This window comes from Temnothorax nylanderi, unplaced genomic scaffold (assembly GCF_030848795.1).
Source record: "Temnothorax nylanderi isolate EJ_2023f unplaced genomic scaffold, tnyl_v1.0 TNYL_tig0196_pilon, whole genome shotgun sequence".
NCBI classification, from domain to species: Eukaryota; Metazoa; Arthropoda; class Insecta; order Hymenoptera; family Formicidae; genus Temnothorax; species Temnothorax nylanderi.
The window spans coordinates 211411-235105 of NW_027249258.1; the positions used below are offsets into that span (position 1 = coordinate 211411).

At 43.0% G+C, this 23695-nt stretch overlaps 1 protein-coding gene and 1 long non-coding RNA gene across 2 annotated transcripts; one reads left to right on the plus strand and one right to left on the minus strand.

Annotated features, from left to right (window-relative positions):
* Nucleotides 1-11634: 11634 nt before the first annotated feature.
* On the plus strand, nucleotides 11635-11967 carry LOC139778794 (uncharacterized). The gene has a single exon (XM_071716903.1). It carries the CDS (start codon nucleotides 11635-11637, stop codon nucleotides 11965-11967), a length of 333 nt encoding a protein of 110 aa, XP_071573004.1.
* Nucleotides 11968-21962: 9995 nt separating this feature from the next.
* On the minus strand, nucleotides 21963-23480 carry LOC139778797 (uncharacterized). Its single transcript, XR_011719685.1, has 2 exons — nucleotides 22625-23480; nucleotides 21963-22556 (listed from the first exon to the last, which is right to left on the minus strand). It is a non-coding gene; the product is annotated as an uncharacterized lncRNA (long non-coding RNA).
* Between the last annotated feature and the right edge of the window lie 215 nt (nucleotides 23481-23695).

A 23695-nucleotide genomic window follows, 5' to 3' on the forward strand; every position in this document is an offset into this window, starting at 1 on the left:
CCGCGTTCGCGTTTTCGCCGCGCCGCGAGGAGGGGTGACCGCGTTCGCGTTTTCGCCGCGCCGCGGAGTCCGCGTGCAATGGCCGCGTCGGTCCGCGTGACTTCACACGGCACACTCCCGCTCGCGTTATCTCCCCCTCGTAGATGTTCTCTCGCTCCCCCGTCCCCCGTTCGCGCGCGTCTTCACGGTCGCGTTATCTCTCTCTCCCCCGTTTGCGCGGTCTCTCTCGCTCCCGGCCCCCATTCTTTCTCCCCCGTTCGCGCGCGTCTTCTCGCTTGCGGCCCCCATTCGCGCGCGTCTTCTTGCACTTTTCACGCTATTACGTGCAAGCTTAATTAAATAAATTTATATTGTACATAGAAAATTTGCTTACCACCGCTGGATTTGAACCAGAAACCCCTGGCTCAGAGACCTTCAGAATACGGGCCATAGTCTCTTAATTTTAGACAATAATATGTATACACTAAAATAGGTAAAAATACTGCAGGATATTTACACAGGCTATTTACACAGTTAAAATTTACACAAAAACACACATAGGACACAGATTACACGGTGAAATTTGATATAATGGGATCTCCACAAGATGAACAAAAGAGACCATCCATGAGAATATACGGACATATGTCGTGTCGGCGAACAGCGTATAACATTGAGAACAATCCGTGTATTCTGACAATGCATGACGCACAAAACTTCGTATGTCCAGGAGTGAAATAAGAGTATATGCAACACATCTTTGTCAGAGGATTTAACGCATTAATTTCTGCTTGATTCAACACTCTGAAAATTTTGTCCGGAATATCCTCATCAGCCATTTCACTATTATAACACGAATCGTCTGACAATATTGCATCATCATCAACTTCCATTCCTTCCTCTTCATTCACTTCCATTTCTTCAGGCACTTCTATTTCTTCATCGTTTGCTTCAACTTCCATTCTTTCTTCTCCTTCAAACTGCAATTCTTCGAAATCCATTTTATATACACTTTGCTTACTTGCACTCACGACTTTTAATTCTAATGTTTATGGCCTGCGAGCTATACAGCTCTTAAGATGGCGAACCAATTGTCTGTATAAGCCGCACGAACAAGCACGCCAACCGACTCTTACTTCTAGTCCTCGACTACTGAGCGTACCATCAAATTCATCCTTCTATATCCCACTATTGTCACATCGTTTGTTTATCATATCTAATTTCACCATGATCTCAGCATCCATACATTTGGGCCTCACGAAAAATCTACAATGTGCAGTTTTGCACGTGTGCGATGAAGTCACCGCGAGACACGTATGTTCATGAAAACGATATCGCGCCATTAACTTTCAATGGTTTAATCTGTATAACTGCTATTGAACCGCTATCAAACTTCTTTAAAACATCTTTAAAAACAACTTTAAAAATAGCTATCAAACAACTTTAAAAACAGCTATCAAACAACTAAAAACAGCTATCAAACAACTAAAAACAACTATCAAACAACTAAAAACTGCTATCAAACAACTAAAAACAGCTATCAAACAACTTTAAAAACAGCTATCAAACAACTAAAAACAGCTATCAAACAACTAAAAACAACTAAAACAGCTTTAAAAACAGCTATCAAACAACTATCAAACAACTAAAAACAGCTTTTGAACAGCTATCAAACAACTAAAAACAACTAAAACAGCTTTAAAAACAGCTATCAAACAACTAAAAACAGCTTTTGAACAGCTTTTGAACAGCTTTTGAGAACAGCTAAAACATCTATATTATACTACAAACTATGTGGGAAAAGGAAATAAAACATTTTATATATACATATATAGTTTATTTAAAAAAATCATAATTTTTTCTGGTGTCGCGACCACCAGTTAAATATTTTTAATAGATTTTGTAATGCGCAATTCTTAACATGTTTTTCACATCTTATAGTATTAGTAACATCTTGATTATTTAAAGATTCGATATCTTCGTAATCGGTATCCAAAGTCTCAATGTTTAGATTTTTTCTCGCTTTATTCTCAAGTAGATCCACCAGCCATTCTCGTTTCTGGCATCCCTTGACGTACACAAGAGTCGACATCTCGTCGCCCTCTCCAAGCACGGCCGATGTAATTAAATGTTTCGCCTTGCTGTATGGCACGTTTCCGTTCTCCCATCGTAGTCCATGGTGATTTGCAATCAACCAAGAAGCGCATGACTTGTCGGATTTCATGAGAAGACTCCATGGCATGGGACATGTAAAAATGTAATGCGCCAAAACGGTCCCGTTTCTCAGAACCGCCACCTCCTTTACGACAAATTTCATCCCGACGGTGAAGCCTTGCAGATCGACAAACGTTGGTACGATCATGACGAAACGACGGAGCAATCTGTATCTTATCGCGGTACATCAGTGCTTCTTATATCGCAATACCCGCTGATATTGCAATTTACATGATTTTGCGCACTACGTTCGACAATGGACAGTATTCGATTACGTGATCATGCAAGATGAGACAATAGGCGGTAGTATTTGCCGGTACATTCTCTTTGCAGTCAAATTCTATTCGCACATCCACGGTGGCGCTCTTGACAGATTCGTTTTGTCGCGAGTAATCGATGATAACAAAAGGTCCTTTTGTCAGGAATGTAACCACGGTGCAAAGCGTATCGAAGCAGTCGTATCCGTAATAAGCTTTACAAAAACACGCATACATATCGAAAAGGACGGGCTTGGAAAAATTCCCCGTTCGCGCACGTCTTCTCGCTCCCGTCACCCATTATAGTTAGATCATTTTTATATTATTTTAAGTGATTTATTTATTGGAAATAAGAGGAAGAATATTTAACCCTTAAATTCCATCCGGGGTCCAGCGGACCCCAGACCCTTTAGAATGATATATTTTCAAATGTTCCCGCCAAAAATGGAGCTCATATTTATTTATTTATTATTTTTGATTTTTTTGATTTTGGAGCCAATATTTTAACTGTTGGCGATCTTAATTTTTTATACTATGTTGAAATTGAAATTTTAACAATATAAGCATTTTATTCTCTTTTCTAAGCCTTGAACAACATTGAAAATAATTTTCATAACTAAATATCAAAAAATCAATAAGTAAGGAAACATTTTTCATGCTGGGGTCTTTTAGACCCCATGTGTCATTTACGAGATTCTTGAGAGGTGTGGCATTTAAGGGTTAATAATTTATATGAGACAGATGAGAAAAACGTTTAATGATCGCGCGACGAGTGCGGCACGCGCATTCTTGTCGAGAGTTACCGCTCTGTAATTCTAAACCGCTGACGGTGGACAAGGGAACGGTAGACAGAAGGAAAGATAATTTTAGATACAGTGATATGCATTTTAATATACATTTATTTCTCATGTAATGCATCGTGTATAATATTATCTGCAGCCAACAGTTCACAATCAATAATTGAATTTTTATCATAAAATTCATGCAAGATTCTAACTGCATTACATTTATTGGTGATACAATTTTGGCGTAAAATAGTTACAAATTGTTTAAATTTTTCACTTACGCCATGAACATTTTGGCATAGTTGAAAATACACATTCTCGACGCAATGTTCTAGTTCGAACAGGAGGAGTACGGTTGACGGTTTCATGTACAAGCTGGTGCCGCACGATGTCAATTTTACAATATCTGCGTCACGTATTTTAACGAGTTCCAGATCTCGAAACGCTAGCGATGATGGTGCTGGTGACTGCACGAGTCGCTGAATATCTGCACGTTTTTCGATGAATGTCACCCACGTTGCATGAGGCAGAATTATCCGATTGCCTCGGTTATCACCAATAAGTATATCCACAGAGGACATAGGTCCCACGTTGATTCCAACATCCAAAAATTTATACGCAGTCGATGTCAAGGCAAATCTCCTTCCCAAAATACGAGGCGTATAACGGGGTTTATCAAAACTGAAAAAATACAATTATGTTTATAAAAGTTTTTTTTTTTACACAAGTATATACGAAAATTAGCAGTACTTACTCATTGTGCTGTTTCTCGCACGTTTCATCCTGAATCGGAACGTAGTAGTTCACACCGTGAGTGTTCATCGTATCTGGAGGCTGTTTGTGACGTACTCGAACCGTATCAAACTCTTGACTGCGCGCGCTAGAATCCTCGTAGACTATTTATACATACAAAAATGTGAATCTTGCAAATAGCGCCAATGTACGGCTGCTGCATGGTGACCACCACCACCACAATCCACATATATGTTAAATGTGATATCTTTGTCAAGAACATTCGTAATGAGATCGCCTCATCGGGCAATAGCATCAAATATGATTTTTTTTTCAAGACGTGTTTTACGTGTCTCGCGATGATTTCATCGAACACATGCAAAACTGCAAATTTTGCAATTTCGCCTAAGTCAATGGCGCAATATCGTTTTCAAGAACGTGTCGCGACGTGTCTCGATGATTTCATTGAACACGTGCAAAACTGCAAATTTTGCAAATAGCGCGGATGTACGGCTGCTGCATTGATATAGATCAAATCACCGAAAGTCAATGGCGCGATATCGTTTTCAAGAACATACGTGTCCCGCAATGATTTCATCACACACGTGTAAAACTGCAAATTTTGCATTTTTTTCGGAAGGCGCAAATGTACGGATGCTGAGATCACGGTGAAATTAGATATGATAAAAAAGCAAACGATGCATTATTAGTAGAATATAAAATGACGAATCTGGGACATACGCTCAGTAGTCGAGAATTGGAAGTCGTGAGTACAATAAAGTGTGTCAGGAAGAGGATCGTGTAATAAAATGTGTTTTGTAGAAATACCGCGAGAAATTAAATTGAAGAGAGCGGTGATAAATGTGCGATCAATGGATAATGCATGTTTCGCATGGTCAGTGGTGGCTGCTCTGCATCCAGCCCAAAGAAATGCAGAACGGGAATCGTCGTATCCTCATTACACGTCGGTGCTAAATCTTACAGACATTGAGTTTCCAATGACGATGGATCAAATTAAACAGTTTGAAAATCACAACGATATATCAATCAACGTCTTCAGCATCGAGAAAAAAAACAAGGAACTTGCTATCCTGCCAATACGGGTTACTGGTCGAAAGATGGACAGACATGTAAATCTGCTGTACGTGCAGGACCCACGAGACAACAATGGTGGGCATTTTGCGTGGATCAAGAACCTATCCCGCCTCGTGAGCTCGCAAATCAACAGGCACCGTGGTCAGAAATACTTTTGCGATCGGTGAGTATACATTCTAATAAATAATAAAAAATAATTTTTACGTAAAAAAAATATATAAAAAATTTCATTATTTACAGATGTTTGCACTATTTCTACACGAGCGAGAAATTGGAAGCCCACACCGTCGACTGTCAGGAGATGAACGACTGCGCGATCAAGTTACCGAGCGATAACGACAAGTGGTAGGCCTTTAAGAATCACAGCAGGCGTGCATAAGATCCAAACAACACAAGGTGTACACCGAAACGAAAATAGCTCTAAGTCCGTACGATGATAAGCGATACATTATACCCGGCATTATAAAATACCATCGTAAATATATATTGTAATTACATTTAGATATTTATGAAAATAAATGACTCATTTGTGTGTATAATATGTTTTTATATTGTAATACATTTTTACAATACATTATTCTTGTGTATCCATGAATCGTGTGAATTATCAATGTATATATGTATATATGTAATATATGTAGTAGTATACATATAAATGTAGGAATGTATGTATGTAATGTAACGTATGTATTATATTAATGGATGTAACGTATGTATTATATTAATCTACATATGTGTATTTCATATTTTTTTATTATATACTTTATATGTATTACATATTTCAAACACTTTACACGTCGAGCAATCGCAGACGATCCACCAGCTCGTTGGGGTCATCCCAGTGCACGTAGTCGATCTTATTGTCGGTTAGCGTTATCGCGCGAGGCGCGAATAATCCTTTTCCGGATTTTTTCTTCTTGGATTCGGTCGATATCAACGGTGAGATTACCCACTGATACTTGTATCCCCTGTTGCCCTGTACTCGCTCGCGAGGACCATGCTTGAATTTATGAGCACTCGTTGCACTATTTTTTAGATCACGTCACATTCTTCGATGGAGCACTTGCACGTGATCACACGCTGAACAATATCGTTTGCAATGTTGAACGCAATAGTGCGTAAGCATAAAACGATGAAGACTGAAGAAGGGGGCATTAAAGCGATTAAGTTCCCAATTATTAACATCATCATCATCATGGTCACGTTCATAAGTTCTTTCAAGCATCAATAGATGATTAGGATCAATGATACGGCAAGGGTACATACGTACCGAATTGTTCATCACCACCAATTCAACGTATTTCCCAATACCTGTATGAATCTTAATGTATGTTGCTTCACAATCGTCGAGCTTTTGATAAATTTTAGTCGCCCAATAGCGATAGTCAACAATAGGCTTAATATAATACGGCACAACGTCAGCACGGCGAGCTGCACGTGATTTTTCCTCGCTAACGCACTCGTCCCGCAACCGTCGATACACTTTTCGTTTCACGTTAGATCTCCAGTTATAAGGAGAATTGGTATCGATAACGACTCTTTGTCTAGCGATGCGTTGACCGGTTCCACGTATACCTAGTTCGCGATCGCGAAGAAACTGTACCGGTGATATTCGTCGCACATCCGTCAATTTCACACCTTGATCTTCTTTACGCAAACCATCGGCGACACCTCCCATTATATACTCATCCTCAGAGTCTGGAAACTCTGTAGAGTTCTCGTCACTTGTCCATTCCATGTTGCGCACGTTATATATATATATGGGACATTCCATGTCAACCGGAACAGCGCCGTGTCCAAAATTTGAGAGGGTTTAAAAATTTTTTCCAGGGTGCAAAATTTATGTAAACATATAAGCTTTCGAATACCGAGTGCGCATTTGAAAAAATTCAAAATGGCGGCCTTAGTATGGCGCCTAGAATGCAGAGAGTCACATAATAAAAAGTTATAACTTAAAATTTGTAATTAAAAAAAATTTGGTCATATTCTGCGTCAAATTTGAAGTATAAATGCCCTCTTGCAATTTTTCGATATAACGCATCCTTTTCGAGATAAAAATTCATTAATATCGAAGTGCTGATTAAACTTGGAAGACACGTAACTTGTGCACGTGATAGTAGGTTTTGGGGTCACTAAAAACAAATCTGATATAATGAATAATATGAAAATTCAAAACGGCGGAGTCAGAATGTGTGTGTGTACGTGCACACACACGCAGACGCACGACGCACACACACACACACACACACACACACACACACACACACACACACACACACACACACACACACCTGTGTCGAGTTGCTAGTCTCGCATCAGGCGCCTCCCCAGGTGGCGGATAGGGGAAAGCTCGTCAGATATGAAGGGCACCGGGCAAATAAAATACCCGGGGTAGACCAAAACTAGCTAGGGGACGGAACCCCGAATATAAACCAAACATGGAACATGGAAATAGTGTATGACAGAAACGTATTACCCCAAGTGGGTACCCCCGCTAACGGGGGGAATCCCGCCAACGATTCCGATCGGGTGAAAGCCCCGGTGGTCGGTGCAGGCGCCACGTTTTTTTTGGGGGGGGGGCCAAATGCACTACACAGTCAATCAGGAAGACAAAAAAAGGAGGAAGAGCAAGAAGTCAACCGGGCTAGCTCAGAAGTAGCAGCTTTCCGGGCGCTAAGAACAAAAGTAGAATCCCTGGTGAAGTTCATCTTGGAGAAGAAAAACATCCACAATGAGTTAAAGACCATGGCAAGGACTACTGAAAGAGCCCTAAAAGCGTTCGTCAAGACACGACAGAGCCGGGAGTCGGGGCAAACAATCAGACCCACTAAAGAGGGAACAAGTCAGACATCGCCATCGCTTGTGAAGGGCACAAGCGTTCTGAAGGCGGAAGATCTATTCGGCGTTGTGAGTGACACACCCATTAAAAGAAAGGAGATCTCGCCACTTCAGCCCGATGGTCGAAAGAAGAGGAAGATTAAGAGTAGAAAGGAGAAGCCGGTGCAAAAAGCGACGGGCGACTTGGAAATGGAGACGGACCCACCAGAGACAGACCGGGAAACAAAGGCTCCTGCATGGCAGCAGGTGGAGACCAGGAAAACAAAGAAGAAAAAAGAGAACAAGAAGAAAGAAAAGAAAGATGGCCAGACGAGGCTACGAACTAGACGAACGCGTCCTTGCGCACTAATCATCAAGCCGTCAGAGGGAAAGACCTACGCAGATATCATCAACAAGGTTAAGAAAGACCCAACTCTGCAAGAAGTGGGCCTTGCAGTAACCAGAGTGCGTAAGACACTGGCGGGAGATGTTCTTCTCATACTTGACAAGGAAAACCAGGAAAAAACCGCGACGTTTAGCGAGAAAATCAAAGTGGCGCTAGGTGGAGATGTCACCATCAACGCTCGGGTACAGCAAATAACCTTGGAGATAACACGCTTAGATGGAACAGCCACGAAAGAGGAAGTCCACGATGCGGTGACGAAAGCACTTGGGGAGGGGCACAATACAGACCTAGATGCAGTACTCTACATTAGGAAGACCTATGGCGGCACCCAGAAGGCGATCCTTAGGCTGCCAACACAGGCAGCCAAAAAGCTCCTTGAGAAGCCCACGATTCGCGTTAATTGGTCGAGCTGCCGAATACGCGAGGTCATGAAGCCCACCAAGTGCTTCAAGTGCTGGCAGTACGGCCACATTACGAAAAACTGCACTTCAGAAGTAGACAGATCCAACTGCTGCATTAAATGCGGCACAGAGGGCCACAAAGCCGAAAGCTGCACCGGTCAACAGTGCTGTGTTCTCTGTAAGGACCATGAAAGCAAGGAGACGAACCACGTACCTGGAAGCAGAGGATGCCCAGTGTATGAAAAGGCGTACCAAGCCCTTCTCCAAAAATGGCGCTGAAGGTGCTACAGATCAATCTCAACTGCGAAGCAGCACAGGACTTGCTGTCTCAGACGGTGCGCGAGGAGAAAGTAGACGTGGTCATTATTGCTGACCAATACAGGAACCTAGACGGACTTACCTGGAAGACCGATGCGACAGGCTCAGCAGCCATTTGAGCATGTGGGAAACATCCCTTCCAGGAGGTCATGGAAGACCCTGAGGATACCTTCGTGAGAGTGAAGATAAGCGGAATGCACTTCTACAGCTGTTACATGCCGCCGAGCATGTCGCAAGAAGACTTTGAGAAAGTACTTGATCGACTCGTTGACGACGCAAAAAACCGCAGCCCAGTGGTCATCGCTGGTGATTTCAACGCCTGGGCAGTGGAATGGGGCAGTAAGGAGACGAAGAAGAGAGGGCAGGCACTCTTGGAAGCGTTCTCCGTGCTGGACCTCACGCTGCTCAACTGCGGAAAAAAACCGACGTTCGTCAGGGGAGAAGCCAGCTCATGGATCGACCTCACGTTTGTCAGCAGTGGCCTGGCCAAAGGCAATAACTGCTGGAAGGTCTCTGAAATCTACACACAGAGCGATCATCGTGCCATAACTTGGAGAGTCCCACGAGAGCAAAGGCCCAAGAATCGACAATCAAATAAGAGCAAGTTCACCGGCTGGAAAGTGAGCGTTTTTGATACAGATGCCATGCGTACCAGCGTAGAGGGCAGCTGTGCTGAGGGGTTAACCGCCGAAGAGAAAGTGGAAGACGTCATGCGAAAGGTGGCAAATGCCTGCGATGCCGCCATGCCAAGAAAAGGAAAAGGAAACCTGCACACGCCTGTCCATTGGTGGAACGACAAAATCGCGCAGCTCCGCACAGAATGCCACAAGACCAGGAGGCTATCACAGCGAGCTAAAGGGAAACCCACCTTCCCTGAATGGGAGGAGAAGTTCAAGTTGGCGCGGTCCAGGTTTACCAAAGCTATCAAGCGTAGCAAAAGGCAATGTTGGACCGAGTTACTCAAGGTAGTTGATGAAGATCCGTGGGGAAAACCGTATAAGGTTGTCATGACTCGGCTCAAGAGCCAGTCACGGCAGCAACCCACATGCCCCGAGCAGCTTGACAAGATTGTGAGCACACTGTTCCCGGAACAGGAACCCTTCACCTATCAGGTAGAGCAACAAGACAAGGACATCCCCCCGATCAGTCGAGAGGAGTTACTTCGAGCAAACAACAGAGTCGGGAACAGCAAGGCACCGGGGATGGACAACATCCCCAACGTGGCGCTGAAGACGGCAATAAGGGCAGCTCCCGAGATGTTCCTAGATGTATACAATGCCTGCCTTGCAGAGGGAACTTTCCCAGAGCGATGGAAGCGGCAAAGACTCGTGCTCTTGCCCAAGGGCAACAAGCCACCGGATGACCCTTCATCCTATCGCCCATTATACATGCTGGATACATCGGGAAAAATCTTGGAACGATTTATCTTTAACCGGATTGAGGCCGCTGTTGGACACCTCTTAGCGGATAATCAGTACGGCTTCAGGAAGGGAAGATCAACCTTAGACGCCATCAACCAAGTCGTCGGTAAAGCGAAGGAGGCAATCTCTGGAGTCCGGTGGAAGCGTGGGAGTAAGAAATACTGCCTGCTCGCGGCTCTCGATGTTAACAACGCCTTTAATTCAGCAAGGTGGAAAAATATCTGCCTGGCATTGGACTGGCTCGGCGTACCGACGTACCTCAAGAAGATGATCAAGAGTTACCTGGAAAATCGACTACTTGTGTACGATACAGAAGAGGGTCCCAAAAACTACCAAATCAGTGGGGGAGTCCCACAGGGCTCGGTGTTAGGGCCACCTCTGTGGAACATCATGTACGATGATCTGCTCAAAATCAAGCTGCCACCGGGAGCCGAGATAGTGGCCTTCGCGGACGATGCGGGGCTAGTCATCACTGGAAAGACCCTGGAGGAAATTCAGAGTACCTTTGAAGAATGCTATGAAGCAGTGCAGCGGTGGATGGGGTCAGTCGGCCTCAAATCGGCGAACCACAAAACAGAGGCTGTGCTGTTCACGAGCAGAAAGCAAGTGGAGAACATCACCCTCGACGTGGGACAGTGCACCATCACGTCTCAGCTTTGCATTAGGTATCTGGGAGTAATGCTGGATGCAAGACTCAGCTTCAAGCTCCATGTAGAGCACGCTGCAGCCAAAGCAGCTAAAGTGGCCATAACGTTAGCGAGGCTCATGCCAAACATCGGTGGACCTCGGCAACCTCGGAGGAAACTCCTAGCCTCAGTGGTGACCTCCATACTCACGTATGGAGTAGCCATCTGGGGTGAAGCCCTCAAGATCAAGAAATGTCGACGGAAGATCGCAGCAGTCAACCGGCTCAGCGCCCTCAGGGTATCCTGCGCTTTCCGCACGGTATCTGACGAGGCCGTGTGTGTTATAGCTGGAATAATGCCCATTGAGGTACTGGCAGTAGAGAGGAAGCAGCTGTATGAGAAACGAAGTAGTACCCCAGAGGAACAAGAGCAGAATAAGAAGAATATGAGACAGGATAGCCTCCAACGATGGCAGGAGAAATGGGATGCATCTGAGAAAGAGAGATGGACACATCGCCTCATTCCTCGGGTTGATGGTTGAGTGAACCGCAAACACGGAGAGGTAAACTATTACCTGACTCAGATGCTCTCAAACCACGGATGCTTCAGGGCCTACCTTCACCGGTTCAAGCACGAGGAGGCACCACTGTGCCCGGCGGGGTGCGGAGTACCGGAGGATGCGGAGCATGTATTCTTCTTGTGCCCGCGCTTCACTGAGGAGAGAAAGGAATTGGAGGACGCACTGGGATCAACACCTGAGCCAGAGACCCTCGTGGAACTGATGTTGACAACGGAGGAAAACTGGTCTGCGGTCAGCAATTTCGCCGCAGTCGTTATGAAGAGACTCCGAGAAGAAGAGCAGGAGCGCAGAAAGACAAGGATACCAGCAACAACGGTTCCTCGTAACAAGCAGTAAGGCTAAGAAAAGCTAAAAATGTGGAAAAGCTGAACAGCTGAGGCCGCCCCCGCGAAGTAATGCTTAGCGGCGGTCCCGCGGGGGTAGGGCTGCCATCTGTAATTTCACTAACCTAGGACTGAAAGGTTTAAAACCCCGGACTTTTCCGACTAAAACCCGGACACCTATAATTTATAACGTGAAATTATTGCAATTGTTGATAAAGCGAATAAAAGTAAAAGAATCTTTTATTTTGAATTACAAAACATACAAATAACATACCATACATACAAAATAACGAATATATTGTAAAATAATCTAAAATTTAAATGACTTAGATCATCACAGAAAAGAAAATTAAAAATAATATTTTTACAATAAATAAAACTAAAAACAATTATGTTATTTATAAATGTATATATAAATTTTTCTCATATTTTTCACCCTTTCCAATTGCAATTAAAACTTCTTTTTTTGTTAGAAGAAACTTATAAAATTCAGAGCAACTAAATTGTTTAAAATTGTATTTTAACTTTATTAATGAAGAAACAGTATTTAATTCCAAAGCGTTACGTTCCTTAGTCCACTGAGACGTTATTAAAGAAAAATTCTTTCAATGGAAGCGTTGTGAGCAGGAATGCTAAAAAAATACTGCGTGATTTTTATTAATTCAGTATAAATATTAGCATTAGGCGTTTTGAAAAATTTTAGCCATAATTCATTCATATTCAATTTTTTATCTTGTTCAGTTAGGTTCTTGACAGAATGTCTTTAAATTTATCCATTCATCAAACAGTTTGGAATCATCTATTGTAATATTTTTTTCATTTAAAAATGAAATGCAGGATTGAATATTGCTCCATGGAATATGTTCAGTTATCGTTGCTAAATCCATCCATTCAAATACAGTAAACTCATTTAAGGGTTCAATCCAGCTTTGGATATATTCTTTTATTTCTTTATAAAAAGATATAGAATTGTTTAGAAAATCTTTTTTTATATGTTCATCTGAGAACTTTTTCAAAATACTTTGAACTTTGAGCGGTATGAAATTATTTGTTATTCTGTCTTCCAAATTTTTAGTGATAGATAGCAGTATCTTTTTTGTTTCGATAATAGAATTATCATCTTTTTCTAATTTTTCGATTTTTGTATGGAATATATTCATAGTCGAGTGAATGAGGAACATGAAGGATTCTGATAGTTCATTGTCGAAGAATTTTTTTATCAGAACTGGTGGTTTCTCTACAGAGTCAAAGTAATCTTTTAAGGGCTCATAAAGTTGAAGAATTCGTTCAATCGCCGGAAACAAACTTAACCACCGAGTTTTTGAATGATACAATAACTGTCTATGTTGTATATCAGCCTCAGCACAGAATTCTTTCAAAGTTTCAGTCCGTACTGTGTAAATTGAAAAATAGTTATAAATCTTCATTATAATAGATTCCACATCCAGAGGTAAGATGTCACATCCATGTTGAACAGCATTGTTGATAATATGCGCTGAACAACCTACACCCATAATATTACTTTGCAATTGTGATTTTAATTTGGTGAAAACATTATTTGTTCCTGATCGTTGTCTTCCGCCGAAATTTGTGTTGCAGTTATCTCCGGAAAATGCAATACACTTAGATAAAATATTGAATTTTTTAAGTTGTTTTATAATCAAGCCAGTAATTGTATCAGATGTTTCATTTACGGCATTTTCTATTTCCAACAGCTTTGAGGTGATTCCATTTGCTCGATAATCGAAGTACTGAATAACAACCGGAATTAATTTGATGCTTCCGTGATTACTAGCATCAGTAGATACGCTTACAAATTCAACGTTTTGCAAGTCGTTCAGAAGTTCAGTGGTTGACAAAGGAGCCAGCACGTTGTTCACTATTGCAGTTGCCTTAGTGCGATTGCACGATATCTTCTTTGCCGTATTTGAGTCCGAAAACAATTCCTTGTTCAAGGAATTTGTACAGTCTAATGAATTGAAAGACATATGGTGACTAACTGTGTGAAATGCTATAGCACCTTCTGCTGCTCTAATACTGTCATCGGTTTCAAGCTTAGTAATATATGTTTCCATGACAGATCTTGAAGTTCCTGCTTGACTTTGGAGTCTCGTTTTATGTTTTAATGTGGCAATATGCTCATTTATATCAGCGACTCCCTTATTAGCAATTGAAATTTTTGAATTGCATATTGTACATAAAACTTCCCAATCAACTTTCTGTTTTTTGAACATCGGAAACTTTTGTTGTAATTCAGTATTGAATGTACATTTACGTTTTGGCATATTGATAAAAATATAATGTTTGCCCTGAAAATGTAAGTTAGAAAAGATTATCCACGAAACAAAAAACAGAATAACAAAAATTTATTGCTGTAGTACCCAAAAAAGCAAATTTCCTCGCTCGGCTCGCTCCACTGCCACCCTTCAACCGCTACAGCTACAGGCTAATGTATACAATACAATTATCAACAGACACAGAGCGTATTCAGCAGAACAAACCGCTTAGTAACAATCGAACGTGATTGGCTCTTAAGCTTAAGTCTTACTTTCAGAACTAACGAATCAACGTAAAGTGTTGATGCTGATACAAGATATACCACTGCGCATAATGGCGATTTTAGGGACAATCTCTGATTGGTCTGATTAGGCACATATAGTGTAAAGAAACAGTTTCGAAATGTGACGAGCGCCGTAACGCACCGCCTTATGTCACGCGCTCGAAAAACCCGGACTAATTTGAAAAATCCCCCCGGACGTCCCCGGACGCTCGCAAAACTAGGACAAATCCGGGGAAAACCGGACGGATGGCAGCCCTACGCGGGGGCAACGTAAGGCCAATGATGATGAGGTTAGGGTTTTAGTCGGTAGGGCATACTAGCAGAGTCCGACACACGGGTCAAAAAACACCCACGGTGCATTAAGCATTTCCCCCCTCCCTAAAAACACACACACACACACACACACACATACACACACACACACACACACATTCTGACTCCGCCGCCCGTTTTGAATTTTCATATTATTCATCATATCAGATTTGTTTTCAGTGACCCCAAAATCTACTATCACGTGCACAAGTTACGTGTCTTCCAAGTTTAATCAGCACTTCGATATTAATGAATTTTTATCTCGAAAAGGATGTGTTATATCGAAAAATTGCAAGAGGGCATTTATACTTCAAATTTGACGCAGAATATGACCATATTTTTTTCAATTACAAATTTTAAGTTATAACTTTTTATTATGTGACTCTCTGCATTCTAGGCGCCATACTAAGGCCGCCATTTTGAATTTTTTCAAATGCGCACTCGGTATTCGAAAGCTTATATGTTTACATAAATTTTGCACCCTAGAAAAAATTTTTAAACCCTCTCAAATTTTGGACACGGCGCTGTTCCGGTTGACATGGAATGTCCCATATATATATATATATATATATATGTATATATATATATATGGTGTGTGTAGAACTTACTACTTGTCGCTGATCGAATAGCTGGTTCTTTTGAAATAGCTGGCTCTCCTTGGGTCCTGTGGATAGGCTCTCGTTGGCACTCGATGGGTTTAAGTTCACGCACAGAATTTAACTTAAACTCAAGATGAGATTTGAATCTGGCGCAGTAAATTGAAAGGAGGCGAGGCGACGAGATGATCTGGCTGAAGAGGAGCTGGGCAAGAGAGCAAGTCCTGCGATGTCGCGATTTATATAGGAAAGTTCTAAGGATGGGAAGGGTGAATTGCGTGTGGGATGTGTCAGGTTTTCATTTTGGGAACTTCTGGTTGGCGGGATGTTTCTAATTTTTGTCTGAAGGATTTCTTATTGGGCGAGATGTTTCTCACCCAAGAGCTAGATTCTTAAGTCTTTGCCTATCCTAGAAGCTTAGAGGCGGTTGTCGATTTTTCCGGTTGTTCATTGGTGAGTCCCCTCGTAAGGCCCCCACTGTCTTGCTGGGGGTGCAACCTATCGTTTCCTCCAGTGACTCATTTGTTTTTCGACTATCGCTGATTTCTCTTTTGTTAGAGTCCCTTATTTGTCTTGCGACCCTGCTCGAATCGCCGACAGACGATGCATATCCCTCCAATCTCAAGTGCAGTTTTACTGCAGTTTTATTGCTAAGTGCAAACAGAAACTTCCGCCACGTGCTCTTACAAGATTTCCAAAAGCACGTTTTAGATCTCGTTTCTGTTTGTCGGAACATTGCGCGGGAAATTTGAGCTAGTCGCACGATACAGTACAGATCCCCATCAACCCCTGTCTGGAATTGAGGCCCCTTTTACGCGTCATGTCGCCGGGTTTATAGTTATGGGCCTGACAAGGTTGCTGAGAATCTGGTCACCATACGCCCCGTCTGTCACCAATTCGTAATCTGGAGGGTTGGTTTTATTTGATCATAAAAAAAGGAATGTGAGGAGATCTAAACTCACTCCCCGATCGACAACCGTCCGTGCTCGGTTTATGTATCCTAATCTTAAGGGCCACTCTTAGGCGCACAAGAATTCCCGCGAAAAAGGGAAATCGTGGAGTCTGCAGGACGTAACACTGACATGTTCCAGACAACATAACCTACCAATATTGCGGACCGTTTGCTCTTGAAATTGCGTCAACTGATTGCGTGTATAAGCAGTCATGTAGCTGTATTTGTAACGTGTTCTATTTCGATGTCAGCAAATTTACAGCAAATATATGAAAACACATGCAATGCATTAGTTTGCTCAATATGCTCTATCACGCTTGGCTATCTGGGTAGCGTCTTCTCTATGACTAGCTATTGTTCTTATTTCTTCGTAATATCGGCTGACACACTAATCGAAAAGTCAGATGAGAGAGTTATGCTTATTCACTGGCGAACTTGTCGCTTCGAACGATGAGACTCGAATGATTTTGACTTCGTAACACTAGTCAAAACGTTAACTTCGTTTCCAACGTTTTAGAAAAATTAGTCTGCGCGCGCAGATAAAAAATTAGAAAACTCTAGATTTTTCTAGATATGTATAGTCATGCGCATGAAGTAATTTAAATTGTTTTAGAAGATAAAGTTTAAACCACCAATTCTGTTATATAGGAAGTTATATAGGGAGCTAAGAGAATTTGTTAATAAAGTAATCAATTAAAATTTTATACAAAAAATGCAATAGTTAAAAAATTTTTAAATTTTAAAGTATATTATACAAAGTAAGTAACATAAAACTGAGTTTAAAATATTTCTAAGAAATGGAGGAACAGCAAAAATCTATCCGATCCCTTTTCATGCTGGATACAATAAAGCAATAAATTTTCTGAGATGCGATAATAAATCCGCCTAGTTATATGATGGAATGTGTTAGTAGTAGAAATTTTCAATGGAGAGTTTTTTGTAAGTCCTTAGATAAAAAAATATGTTTTCGTGTGCAAGACAAATAAGGGTCTATCGGTCTAAAATAAGGAATGTTAAAAAAGGTAAGACTACTATTCTCGAAAACATTTTTTCACGTACGGGAGAGAAGTGGGGGAGTGGGCAAAGCCTCAAGTTTGTTATCCAATGGCGTAATTGGAAAATTTTTTGACAACCCCCATTCTAGAAGTTTTTGGAAATATTTTAAGCTATAAATAGTGTGTAACGCAGCAGCTAAGAGTTAGTTCTATAACAGATCTTACTCAAGTGTTGTCTTATACGCACGTAGTAAGTCAGTGAACTAGCGCTTAGCAAAATCGTGAAAATGTCACTTCGGTATCATTTAAAATACTTCTTCGAACTTGGCTGCATTATAGTCAATCAGCCAAATGCAGCCGATCAATTCGTATCCGCACTGACGGATGACGAGGAGCTAAATTAGGAGCTAAATTTTGCGCGTTTGCGGATTGGTGCTCGAGCTCGCTGCTGAGCATTATGGACCATCTGGGTTTGCGCAGAAGAAACCAAAGATTGATTAATATAATCACCGCGATCATCGAAGTGCGCCAAGCATATGGACATAGGGAGGAAGATTTAAGGGGGTTTGTAATAGAGGAGTACCGTGTTGCGTTCCGTGTGCGGAGGCAGAGACGCCGCCGTGCGGAGGAGGAAGAGGACGTAGCCGAAGTAATTAGGAATGTTCAGTGAAAACTCGGGGCAGATGGCGCTATGGCGTCCTGTCCTGTCATGGCGGCGTCACCAACACTAACTCAATATACATGTATGTGTTGGTGTACCTGTGAGCACATCCGTGAGATATACATAACCGTAAATAAAGCCGTAAATAAAACGTGTAATGTTTACACGATATTTCCTCTGTCTTTGCATATTTTAAGTGGAAAATGAAGTGTAGTGTGCTTGAATGTAAAAATGAAGCAAAATTTACAAAATTAATCTAAATACAACTTACTGTTAAAGTGCACACATTTTGACCACATTTTGTAATCTGCCCATATATACTAACCTGCCCACTAACTCTTTTTTCTTTCCACATAATAATGCACCTCCTTCTCGCAGCAGCTCCTTCAATTTTTTAACACTTAATTTACCGTAATAATCTTCTTTCGACATTTTTGATGAATCGAACTAGCCGCGAAGTATCACAGATAGGATCACGCATACACCAACACATACATGTATATTGAGTTAGTGTTGGTGACGCCGCCATGACAGGACAGGACGCCATGGCGCCATCTGCCCCGAGTTTTCACTGAACATTCCTAATACCAGCACGTAAGTTAGAAAAAATAAAAATTAATTAATTATTAAAAAATAAGAAATATTAAAAATATTGCATTTTACAGGGAGAGCCAGAATCGAAGCCCTACCACCCGCGGCGAATATTCCAGTCATTGACGTGTTACCAGGTAAGAAGTTATTTGAAAATAACACCTAAAAGCTATAACTCTTATAATACTTGTACAATAATAAAACAAATATAATTCTGTTTTAGAAGCAGCGGAAGTGGAGGAGAAAGAAGAAGAAGAAGATTCTTTCACCCCGGGGATCGACGCAGTGATCGATAAAATAATGATGAACAAGGAGTCGGAGGAAGAAGATGAAGAAGAAGAAGAGGAAGAGGAAGAAAAAGAAGAGTAAAACGCAGAAAAGGTGCAGGAGGCGATGGAGGAGGAGAAGGTGGAGGAGGACGAGGGGGACGAGGAGAATGTAAATTCTACCGATGATGACGATGACGACGAAAGATACGCTCCTATTGCTCATGAAGGTAATAATATTTGACTATTATACTTTTAATTCGGTTATATTTATCCTTGTAATCACAAGCAATTATTTTCTGATTAGACGTTTTATACTCGCCTGTTCGAGCATTGTCTCCGGAATATTAATAAAAGAGATTTAGTGGCAGAAAACTCGCGTCGGTTTAGAAATTTCTGGATACTCGGTAGGGAAGCCAGCTTTCGAATACGTCCGATACCCGAAGGTGACGATACCGTGCGTCGGCTAGAAAACGCGTTCCGCGAAATTCACGCATATGCGTTACGTTCGACCACGCCGTGGGATTACGTGGGATTATCGTTCGATTCAACGGAACTAACGCACGGCGGGGCTATCGTTTCGCCCGGTACGAGACTTAACTCCCGAGAACATATGAGATCTCGTGAGCTCGGTTGCACAAAGTAACGCCCCAATCGATATCGCACAAAATTTCGTCGTGCGCGTTTCAACGTCGCGGTGTCAGTGGACCGCGGGGGCGCGACAAACAGACTAACCGACATCGCTAAGCGTTCAATTTTAGATCTCGGTAACAGAGTGTGACGTGACAAGGTCACATCCCCTGTTCAGACGGTAGCTCGACCGAGGGGAACGTCTGGGATGTCGCCTCCGCCCGAGAGGAGCGGGGCGACCGCGTCATAATTTATTAGGAACTACCTTATTTAGCGAGAATTGCAGATGCCGAATAGATGGCCAGGAGGAGTTGCAACGGCTTGAGTCGCACCGCGGGAACTGTCAGGAGGCGTTCTACGGAGGAGTTGGCCGGCGGGCGGGTCACGCTTGGGCCCATTGCCGATACCGTTTGGAGCGTCTCGCAGGGCGAGCGCTCAGCCCCAACGACGCCGAGATGAAACCCGTTCACGGAGGATCCAAGCAGGGGGACACCCCGACGAGATTCCAGCCAAGGGTGCGGAACGACCCTATCGCCCACGGGATACTGCCTACCGGTCGACGTGGCCATGGCCTGTCCAGCCTGGCAGTCGAATTACCGGTCCAGAAGTCGCGGCCTGGACAGCCGGACTCATAGCAGCTTTCAAACATACCGCCGGCAGGCGAGGCAAACGCGAGGGGCGCCGCGACAAGAGCGGAAGGCGCTCGGATCGGACGCAGCGCTCGCAAAGGGCTGATCGGCAAGGAGGGCTTGCAAGCACGGCGCGCAGGCGTGCGGGCCCAGCGTGGTCCCGCCGGGCCAGAGGATCGTCACTGTCGTGTTGGCGTGGCGTGAGGCGACATCCCGGGAACCACCGGCTGTCGAGCTTGCGACAACGGAATTGTAAGGCCACTACTCGAGCATCTTGGTACAAGTAAGATTCTTCTCGCGGCCGAGGCCCTTCCGGGAGTCGCGCAGTGTCGCGGAAAGCATGTCTACCGTAAATAATTACCGAAAGAGGTACTGGCGGAGAGCCCGGCCGAGAGAGTAAAACGTGATCGCCCTTCTCGCAGAACCGAACGCGGCCGACAGTCACCGTGTAATTAGAGCCACGTTGTACATTCCGTCCCGCAATGCGGGAGCGCATAATTGTCAAATTCTGGGATTCGGGGTTGTGTATGACCGTCGAGGCGGCATAGAATCCGTTATGTATTATTCGAGCGTTATGTTTCGTGTAGTGGCATCTTGTGTATTGAGATATGTTTCGCGTACTCGCGTGTTGTGTATTGAGATATGTGTCGCGTAATCGCGTCTTGTGTATTGAGAGATGTTTCGTGTAATTACGTCTTGCGTCTTTGGCGAGGTGTCCTTCGCGCTTATCGGACAGTATTGTCGCGGAACTGGGAAATATGTTTCGCGTAATCAGGTCTTGATGTGCAAGGCATCTATTTTGGGTATTGCGGATTTCATGAGGCATCGTCGCGGGACTGCGAGATATCCTTCGCGGAGTCATTACGGGACTATTTGCGAGACGTCGCGTATAGTCATGGGTATTGCGAGCGAGGTATCGTCGCGTAAGGGCGAGATATCATTCGCTATTAATTGTAGTGTCAAACGGTATTCGTTGCTGTGTTATTCGTAGCGGAATGCGTTACGGGAGTCGTTACTGCATTATTGAGATCCGCAAAACGGCTTGTCATATACCTTTCCCTTATAAATTATGAAATATAAGTAGCAAATAAAAAGGAATTCTACCCCGGGTGCTCCGAGGGGGGTGAGGGGGGACCGCGGGGGGAGGGGGACCGCGTTCGCGTTTTCGGGTGCCGCGGGGAGAGGGGGGGGGGTGCGATCCACGAGTAGGAGTCCGCGGGATGAGGGGGGGTGAGGGTGGAGGTACCGCGTACGATCCGCGAGGAGTGGTCCGCGGGGAGAGGGGTATCCGCGAGGAGGAGTCCGCGGGGAGAGGGGAACCGCGTTCGCGTTTTCGGCGTGCCGCGGGGGAGGGGGGTCCGCGTACAACGGCCGCATCGGTCCGCGTGACGTCACACGGCGCGTTCCCGCTCGCGTTCTCTCTCTCTCGCGCGTGGTCTCTCTCGCTCCCGTCCCCCGTTCGCATTATCTCTCCCTCGCGCGCGTCTTCTCGTTCGCGTTCTCTCTCCCGCCCGCATCATCTATCTCACTCTCCATTCGCCTCTTCTTACCTATCCTCATATTTGCATCCTCTCTCACTTGCCATCTCCATCATTCGCCTATCTATTCGCGTATTCTCTGTCTCCCGCTCGCGGTCTTTCTCCATTCCTCTTCATAGCTCATATTCATGTCCTCTCTCAACAGTATCTTATTTCTCGAATAGTTCTCATTAATTTATTTAAATAAACCTAAGGACAATATCGCAGCCTAATTCTAATGACATAGAATAGGAGGAACGGTAAATGAAAAGGAAAAATAATTTAAATTTGTTACCATATTATATATACTTATTTATTTTTCATGTAGCGCATTATACACAATAGTATCTAAAGCGTAGGCTAATAATTCGCAATCAATAATCGAATTTTCATCATAAACTTCACGCAAGATATTTGCCGCATTACATTTATCGATGATACATTTCCGCCGTAAAATAGTTACAAATTGATTAAATTTCATATTTACTTCAAGCGTATTTTGATACAATTTGAAATATTTATGTTTGACACATTGTTCGAGCTCGAATATGAAAAGCATAGTTGACGGTTTCATATACAGACAAGCATTGCACGATGTCAGTTTTACAACACTCGCATCGCGCATTTTTACGAGTTCTATAACAGCATCCTGAATTGATAGCGAAGAACCGATAGTTGATTGCAAAAATTGTTCAATATCCATACGTCTTTCGATGAGCGCCGTCCATGTTGCATGGGGTAACACTATCTGATTTCCTCGATTATCGCCAAGAACTAAATCAACAAAGGATGTTGGTCCAACGTTGATTCCCACATCCAAATATTTGTAAGCTGTAGATGTCAAGGCAAATCTTCTTTGCAAAATACGTGGCGAAAAACTGGGTTTATCAAAACTGAAAAAATACAATTATGTTTATAAAAGTTTTTGTACAAGTATATACGAAAAATTAACGGTACTTACTCATTGTGCTGTTTCTTGCACGACTCGTTTCCAATCGGAACGTAATAATTCGCACCGTCAGTGTTCATCGTATCTGGAGGCTGTTTGCAGAGCGACGTACTCAAACCGTATCAAACTCTTGACTGCGCGCTAGAATCCTCGTAGACTATTTATACATACACAAAATTGCGAATCTTGCAAATAGCGCCGATGTAAGGCTGCTGCTGCGAGCATGCTATTTCAATTACGGATCCGCACCCACCACCACCATTCTATCTCTATCTCAATCATCAATAAATGCATCTATAGGGGCCACTAAACAGAAAAAGAACATATTAAAAATAACTCTACATTACATTTCACTACACTTTGTCACACTTTACTTCCGTACCTCTTGCGTGTAAAACGAAATTAATCAAAGTCCTCTGTCCCCCAAATCCAAGTAGGCTCCCATATACGATGCTTAGGGCACCACTCCATGTAGCAGATTGCTGTTTGCGTTTCAGGGATAAACTCATAAACGTCTGGACGTACGTAGTCATGATCCAAAAAACATTTCGGTTGTGGGCGTGGTTCAGGTAAGTAATCTTCTTTATTCCGATGGCCTTTATACAGGGTGTCACTGAATGTTTGGTACTTTTCTCATATTTAGATAGAGCGAGCCAAACTGAGTCGAAAAGTCATGTACCATTTTGCAATTTTCGCGATAGTTGATGAGTTATTAATGATTAAAAATCGCCGTATTGGCCCGCCCACCGCCAAATCCAAGCGCGCGGTGAGATGCGGCCGCCCCGCGGTCGGCGCGCGGGCAGTTGTTTACTACAAGCGGCGATGATTACGCACGAGCGGCGCGTAACGCCGGGCCCCCGTCCTGAGCGATGATAGTTTCTCGCCTTTTTTAAATAGAAATAAAATTTTCTAACATAGAAAAATTTTTTGTGCGTACGTATGTACATACGTGTGTACATGCATACACAGGGAAATATCAATTGTACTGCTTAAAAAAGCGATTACTCAATTTACTTTTTTTCTTTTAGTAAGTAACGGTTGTCTTTAAGAAAGAATATTTTCTTGATAATAGTCTTAAAATGT